This window comes from Lactuca sativa, chromosome 5, assembly GCF_002870075.4.
Source record: "Lactuca sativa cultivar Salinas chromosome 5, Lsat_Salinas_v11, whole genome shotgun sequence".
Classification (NCBI taxonomy): domain Eukaryota; kingdom Viridiplantae; phylum Streptophyta; class Magnoliopsida; order Asterales; family Asteraceae; genus Lactuca; species Lactuca sativa.
The window spans coordinates 326,212,967-326,222,033 of NC_056627.2; the positions used below are offsets into that span (position 1 = coordinate 326,212,967).

Below are 9,067 nucleotides of genomic sequence, written 5' to 3' on the forward strand. Positions count from 1 at the left end.
GAAAACCCAGTTTTTGTAACAATTTATGACTACAGGGAACTGTCTTGTGATAGTTTTTAGACATAAAACTGTTCTATGACAGTTTTCAGACAAAGATATACATAAACATTTTTTGGTCATATTTTCTGGTGAACATAGAAAAATCATATCATCTCATTCTCTGTTCTTGCATATCATTTTCCGAGTCTTATACAATTGTGGATTTCAAGAGTGCCACTAAAGTATTTTTAATTTGATAGTATCATCACGATTCTCAGAATTTTATGTGATATCATATCTCAAATCTCTTACAAACTTGAGATAGCTCTATAATAAAAATATAACATTGAGTGTTTCGTTAATAAGAAAAGTCTCTTTTTCCTAAAAATTGACATCTAGACCTTTCTCTTGTGTTTTCCCATGGAATCCCTTTTGCTATCACTTGGATTGTTGTCACATTGCCAAAAGCTTCCAAATGAGTGAACTTAAACATCAATCATATGAAAACTATATTTTCCAACCAAATCTCGATCGTAGATGTACACTTTTTATCCATACTACTACAATCTAAATCGACCTAGTACGAAATTACTTCCACAATAAGTTCTTTTGACAAATATACCACTATCATTGATGCGTACTGAAATCTTTAGCTTGCCTTTTAAGAAAAACTAGCAACAACTTTTACTTATATTTACTAAGGCCGGAGGGAGTGGTGCCACCGAAACCGCACTCCCTCCCTCGCCACGTAAGCGCCACGTAAGCGCCACATCACATTTTACCACTTAAGTGTGGTTTCTTGCCACACCAAGGGTGTGGTGCCACACTTTGCATTTCTTTTATTTTTTTGTTTTTTTTTAAAGTATTTTAATTTAATAAAACTTCTTTTTTTTAACTAATTTAATTTAATATACCTTCTATTTTAATAAAAAAAAAACATAATTCTTCATTACTTGAAAATAAAAAAAAAACAGTACATTGCGTTACTAAAAAAAAACCACACACATGACATTTAAATAACCCTATAAACTTAAAAAACATAAATAAAATAACTAAAGGAAACTACATAAAGTCGTTCTCCAAGAACTCGTCTTCGGGGTCATCCAGTGGATCCAAATTAAGGTTAATGTTTTGAACCCCGTAAATGTGTTCCACCAAGTCATTGCGAAGATTATGAAATGTTTCATTGCAACGTATCTCTGCTCTTCTGTTTATATACTCTTCGCCACCAATTTCTATTGGCTGTGTCTTTGGTATTATTTCTTCCTCGTCAAACGCACATATCGCTCTTCCTTCGTCTTCAATAATCATGTTATGCAATATAATACACGTATACATGATTTCTTGAAGTTTTTCCTCGCCCAAATAAGCTGTTGGTTTTTTCAGTATGAACCACCGTTTCTTCAGAGCTCCAAAAGCACGCTCAACATCCTTCCTAGCTCTTTCTTGAGCTCTCTTGAATTTCTTTCGTCTAGAACCATGTGGAGCTGAAAACGACTTAACAAACACAGCATACTCAGGATAGATTCCATCGACCAGATAATAACCATACTTATATGGCGTTCCATGCACTTGAAAAGAAGAATCTGGTGCGGATCCATCGTATATGTTGTTAAATATTGGTGAACGGTTAAGAACGTTGATGTCGTTAATCGAACCAGGAGAACCAAAAAAAGCATGCCAAATCCACATATCTTGTGATGCAACTGCTTCAAGTACCACCGTTGGGTGACCATGATCACCTCGTGTAAATTGCCCATGATATGCTGTAGGGCAATTTTCCAATGCCCAATGGAGACAATCTAAGCTTCCTAGCATTCCAGGAAACCCATGCACACTAGCATGATGAGCTTGCAATTGCAAGATGTCATTACGTGTAGGCTTACGTAAATATTTTGGACCATAAAACTGAATGACAGTTTTGCAGAAAAAATGGAGACTGTCTCGTGCTGTCCTAGCAGACATCCTAAAACTTTCGTCTAACGCATCAAGCGGAATGCCATATGCTAACTGACGAAGTGCGGCCGTGCATTTTTGTAACGGAGTGAAACCGGGTGTACCTCTAGCATCGTAGCGTTGTTGGAAAAAACTGCACTCCCTCGTTACATCTTCAACTATACGTTCGAATAAACCTTTGAGCATTCTGAAGCGCCTACGAAAATAATACCCTTGGTAAGTGGCATTCTCTACAAAATAGTCTTGCACCAAACGTTGGTTGGCTTCTTCACGATTTCTGTAAATGTATCTTCGTGTTCTCTGTTGAGAACTTGCAGCTGCGTTGTTACATACAACGTTGTATGTTTGTTCCGCCATTTGAACACACGCAATAACGGTATCAAAAATAGTCTGGAATTCTTCAGAAGATGAAGAAGATGACATTTTTTGGAGAGTGGTGATTTAAAAAAGAAAATTTTTTTTGAGAGAGAGAAGATTGTATTGTGAAAAAAATTGAGTTTGATATGTGTATATATAGGAAGGAAAGAAAAAAAAACAAAAAAAAAAAAAAGGGGGAAATTGCGTTCAACGGTCAAGAGTATGACCAACCAATCAAATATCGCGGTCTTCAAGGGCCGCACTGCGGTCTCAATGGCAGGAAACCGCACCCTAGGGGCGGTGTTCCCTGCTGATGTGGCACCAAGGTGCGGTCCCAAACCGCACCATACCCTATAGTCTAAATAATTTGTTATATCATATGTAACCTCATAATCTAAATTTACATGACGTGGCAATGTGGCAGAGGGATTTTCTTGGAACTGCAAAAATTTATGTTGATATGGACCAAAACTTTTACTTATAATAATTACAAAAAATTCATTAAACACAAAGCTTATTTATGGTTCCTACAATTTCATATTATATCCTTTTTCTTTTTAATGCAAATTTCTACATTCAAAAATAAATTTCCATGATTAATTAGTATGTATAATTTTTTTTAGTAAATTATAGTTTTGGTACACCGTCCTATTTTAGAAAAATTGATATCAAGCTTTGTCATTGTTTCAAAATCCTTCATATATGGTCACTACCCTAATTATCGTAAAGATCCTTCTGTTAAGTAGCTATGAAGCAATTAAAATGCCCATGTTTTTTTGTATTTTTTTGATTTTATATTTTATTGATTTTAGAAATATTACTATTATCAAATAAATAAATGAGCTCACTTTAAACTTTTAGTCACTTCCCCAACTTTATAACACCACCATCACCATCACTTTTCATCACTTATCACTCAGAATTAGATGAAGCTAGAACCTAAAATTGAAATGAACCAAAACCTAGAAATCAAAACCCTAAAAATTGATGTCAACACAAGAAAAGAATGAGATCAACGACAGTTTTGGTGCAGGCATGAGAAAGAGGGAAGAGAAAGATTGGTGGTCATCAATGGTCGAGGATATGAGAGAGATTGGTTGTCATCGATGTGGATGATCATGGGTGAGTTCCATACAACAAGCAAATTTGTAATAAGAACAAGGAGAAACACAAGAGCCAACGGCAACAAGTGAGGTAGAGGAGGCGGGTGGCATGGGAGTTGTCGGCGACGCTGGAGACGCAAGCCTGACCCAATAGGGTGGGCAAGTTGGGCCAGGGCCATGGTCCTCACGAACATTGGTACCCCAAAATTAATAATGTTGGATATCTATATCTATATATATATATATATATATATATATATATATATATATATATATATATATATATATATATATATATTATAAAGCAAACATTTTTCCTTCGCCTCATGCATTTGAAACTCCCAAGACTATTCAACTTATACAAATTAATTTATGATTAATTGAAATATTATGATTTGTAACTCCTGTTAAAATCGTTGTCATACACGATTTAAACAAATAAAAACATAAATTAAACTGCTTTATTGCACTAACAGGTAGTACACGTAAGCAGGGTCGAATCCTCAGGGACACGTCTTAATGTTTATACCTCTTTGCGTAAGGTGTGATCTAATTCTTGATGAATGCAATAAACATAAAAATGGGGTTTATTTCTAAAAGTTAAACTAATAGTAATTGAAAATGACAAGAAAATGACTAAATTTAAAGTGATGAAAATTCAATTAAGAGTAAACAATTCCAGTTTCGCGATGACTCCCCTAATCATATAATTAACCTTCAACACAATATTTGACTGTGCACTTGTTTAAACTGGTACTAAAGTTCATTAACAAGCTCTAATGACCTTTATTACAAAAATCATTTAATCAAAATAAGTTCTTTGAGTTAAATCTAAGTTTCTACTAAGTTAACAAAACAAGCTCTTGATTAACAAAGAAAATTTGCATTAGACACAGTGTAATTCCCAGTAAAGTTCAATACCTCTCATAAGCTCGGAGGCATTAAAACTTGTTTGATCATTTCATATTAGAGTTAACCCTAAACTCATAATTAATCTAATACTTGTCACTTTTTACTAATTAATCTAGACAATTACAGATCTAAACAATTAGATGACTAGAATGATTCACAAACAATTTAAGTGGCCAACAGAAATTGAAATCAAAATCAAACACTCAATTTAACACATAATTGATCAAACTAAACAGTAATCATAGTCAAACATAGTGCCTAATGATTAATCATACGAAAAGGCAATGTCTTGCAAAACTGAAATTTGAGTTTTTAGCCTGACATGGCTAAAACGGATTACAAATAGTGGAAATAGAATCTAAATGATAAATCTTACTAAACTATGAATACGAATCGAATCGTCTCCTTTAGATCTGCGTTCTTCACTTGAAAACCTTTGAAAATCGCCTCTGAAATGCTAGGAATTGCCAATTAGGGTTACTAAAAGAGTATCAGGCTGTATTTATACGTCTAGCTGTCAAAATGTCGTACCTGCGATCGCAAAGGGCATACCTGCGATTGCATGTATCACCCAAAATGTGTCACAAGATTTTTTTAATGAAGTACATTGCCATTTTGACGCAAATTGACCAACCTGTGATCGCAAGGGAAGAACCTGTGATCACATGTTTCTTTTTTTTCTAAGCTGATGAATTTTTTGGCTCGACAAAACGTCAAAAGCAACCTGCGACCCAACCTACGATCGCAAAGGGGAACCTGCGATCGCAAGGAGACAAGGTGCGATCGCATGTTACTTTTTTTGGCTCTTTTGATAGTCGGTCCTCCTTCCAAGCAGTTCTTGATCATTTCTCGACATCCCTCCTTGGTCTAGACTCCATTTAAGCTCCAAAGCATCCACAAATGCATCCCGAACTTGCGCAATCATCCATGTGCACCAAATGGCCCTGAAAAGTCATAACAAACATGAGTAGTACAAGAATTCTTCAAAATAATCATGAAACATGAAATACATAAAAATAATTGGGAGCTAGTTAGCTTTTTTATAATGAAATACATAGGAAATTGTGCTAAAAGATGCATATAAAATGCATCTATCAAACCTCCCCAAGCTTCCACCTTAGTTTCCCTCGAGTAAGGGAACGATAACTTTGGAAACGGAATTGGGGCTAAAGGCAATTACGGGACAACCTAGACACACGTCAACTAAAAAAACGAAAACCTAAATAATAAGACTATGTAACCTAAACATAAAACATGCATGCAAAGATTTAGAAAATGAACAATGAACTAAAATAGTATTCAAATGAGAAACGAACAACTAAATTGAAACATGCTTTTTTTACTCTTTTTTTTACTTTTTATATTTTTTTTCTTTTTACGATCAGACTTTACATCGATAATGGGCTCCAATCACTAACACCAAAGCAACCATCATGCTATCTTTCATGTATCACAGACTCCCAAAGTAAGGAAGACCACAAAACGGTGTAACCCAATAATCCAACTCTAGTTTTATTTAAACTTTGTACCTTAATTAGCTTTATGAGCGAAAATAACATACCCTTTCTTCATTTTGACTGTGTGGATCTGATATTTAAGCTTTTTGCTACCGCGAGGGGTAACGCGTGTCAACAAATAGGGCCATGTTCTGTGGGTTCAGAGTTGCCGATAAAGATTTTTTTTAAACATTAATAAACAAATCATCCTAAAGTTGTTATTACCGCCAAAAAACGTTTCAGTACGCTATTTTTTTTCATTATCTAAGGTCGGGGTCTCGAATCACGGTGTCTTGGGTCCCCTAGTTATGACAACTGATTCTACACTTCCAATAACAATCATGTCGCTTCGGATTCTTTTCATTTTCAATTCTCAATATCACACTTCATGAAGCTATCGTATATAAAGAGTATCATCATCTCGTGTGTATATATATATATATATATATATATATATATATATATATATATATATATATATATATATTATGCAAATGCAAAATGCAACAAAATCAAAAATATTTAAGAAAAAACTAGGAAGAAGTAAAATGAAAAATAAAAACATAAATGGAAAATATTTTTGGATTTTTTAAACTTTTCTAATTTTTTTGGATTTTTTTTAAATTTTTAAATTTTTTAGAATTTAAAAAAAAAAAATAAAAAAACAAAATAAAAACTTTTTACAAAAAGTTAGGAAATCCCCTCCCCAAGATTAAAATTAAGCATTGTCCTGAATGCTTAGGAAGGAGTGGAAGACGACTACTCGGATGGGGGTGTAAAGAGACAGAATAAATCGTTGTGAAAATCGGTGAAATCGTCGTGCAAACCTAAGAGCTCTTCGCGATAGTCGGTAACCTAAGAGCCATATAGCTGATAGTCAAGGCGAAGACCAGTCATAGTCTGCTGAAGGGAAGCAATATCCTGACGGAGGTCAAGATAATGTCGGTAAGTAAAGGGGGAGTTGGGGTCAGGGTGAGATGGATGGGTGGGTGGGGGCTGATCCTAAAAGTCAGTCTGCATAGGATCAGGCTGGCTAAAGGATATAGGTGTGGCGTCTACATAGTGTAGGTGCTGAGTCGATGAAGATGGTCGATCAGACTGTGGACGTCGAACCTGTTGTGCCCTACATAGGCGAGGAGGTGGTGGGATGTTCGAAGGAAGCACCCACATAGTATCGCTAATGGGGTCACCAAGAGCGATGACATCAGGCTCAGTGACCTTGAAATACGTGGAGCGACCCTGCATCCAAACAAACCCAACTGGGGCAGTACGAAGCATGTGCATTGCCCGAAGGTTTTAAAGGGTCAAACGAAAGGTGTCTCCTGTAAAGAAGGTGTATCTCGAGTCATGTTGCGCCGCGAGGGGGCGGGCAATGATAGAAATCAAACCACTACAACGAATTGCACTGCCGGTGCGAAGGGCTATAACTCTATGGAACCGTCTGATGATAATGTTGGATTAGGTGTCTAAGTTCGTAACTATTCTGGGATGTACTTGACCCGATCAGCATGGTCCATTTGGGTTGCATGGCATCATGCATTTGGATAGACCAAAATGAGAGAAATAACACTTATGGTTTATTAATATATTATAACTTCTAATATATTAATAGGGTTATTTAATTAGTATTGATCAAGAATTAATTTGGAATTAATTAAGTCCTCAAAAGAAGACTAATTAAATATATGGGTTGATTATGTAAATCATCCATACTTGTATAGTGGGTTGATGCTCCATGGATTATCAAGTTAGGCTAAAACCCATAGGATGCCCCATGGTGTTTATAGAACCCACGGGTCATGGAAATGAAAGGTCATGACAATTAGGGTTTACATGGTGTAACCCTAATTCTAGCACATTATATAAGGATCCATATGTTCATGAAAATCGGAAACTTAAACATGTAAGAAGAGGGCTAGCCGATTTCAAGAGTGTGACATTTCTCTCAAGGTTTATTCCAAGTGCATTTGGTGTTGTGTGAGACATTTGAGGCATCATAATTGGGGTGCTAGGCTCACAAGGTTCTCAAGGAATCCAAAGTACTACAAGGTATGTTTTCTTACTATCTTTTATGATTAAAAGTTCCCTTGTATGCTAGATAGGTTAAGAACCTTGGAAAAATCAAATTTTCATATATCATAGATAAAATATAGATCCAAGGTTTCTAGGGTTGCATGTACACCATAGGAGTGTTAGAATGCTCAAACCCCAATAGTGGTATTAGAGCCTAGGCTTGTTTTCTTGTTATACTTGCAACATTGGCTAAAAATTTGAAGTTTGTTGTTGTCTGCTCAGTAGACTCGCTGAGTCCATGAAAGGACTCGACGAGTCCAAGGCTAAACTCATCTAACTCACCGAGTTGGTTCATGTACTTGACAAGTTGGACCCCCAGACAGCAAATTTTCGACTGTTTTGCCTGGAATTGGACTAGAAACATTACCCTAAGCTGTTTTTCAACTTATAAACCTGTTTTTGATGTGGTAATGTTCATGCTAATCCAATTTCAAATATAATTGTCAATAGATTCAAGTTTTGTATTAGTTTAATCATTAGTCTAATTACATAAAAAAGTTTGATTAAATTATCTTGTTCTTGTGGAGTTGCTTAGATTAATAGAAAAAAATAATGTGAAATTGTTCTTTTCAATCCAAATTAATCTAAGAGTTGGTTCTAAAATGTGTTCTTGTAACTTGTCCTCAAGTTATATGAAAATTCACATTCATAAAACTCATAAATATTTCCATAGGTTATGAACAAAGAAAAGTCATATTCTTTTAATAGTTTAAAGTGTTCCATAACTTGTCCTCAAGTTATGGAACTTGAAGAGATTTTGGATTAAAACTACTTTAAACACATAAGTTATGGAATTGAATAGTTTTGAATAGTTTCAAAACTTGCCCTCAAGTTTTGGATTTTGAAAAAGTTTTCCGTTATGAATACTTTAATTCCATGTTAAACCCTTAGAATTTTAAAAGTTAAAATTCTACCCTTATACTTTATAATATTATAAGTTAATAATATATATATATATATATATATATATATATATATATATATATATATATATATATATATATATATATATATATATATATATATATATAAGAGCAAAGTCGTTTTACCATTAGTAAGCCTCATTCACGAAGCCGGTCTATAAAGGGGGTATAAGGTTACTGCCTACAAAATGACAGTTTAATGGGTGTCTACTCTCACCCACCGCTTCCTTGACTGGTGGAGGGTCGTTAGCCGAACGGGTAGGACAAA

At 34.9% G+C, this 9,067-nt stretch overlaps 1 protein-coding gene across 1 annotated transcript; it reads right to left on the minus strand.

Moving 5' to 3' along the window:
- Positions 1 to 1,041: 1,041 nt before the first annotated feature.
- On the minus strand, positions 1,042 to 2,358 carry LOC111878337 (protein ALP1-like). The gene has a single exon (XM_023874846.3). It carries the CDS (start codon positions 2,356 to 2,358, stop codon positions 1,042 to 1,044), a length of 1,317 nt encoding a protein of 438 aa, XP_023730614.2.
- Positions 2,359 to 9,067: the final 6,709 nt, after the last annotated feature.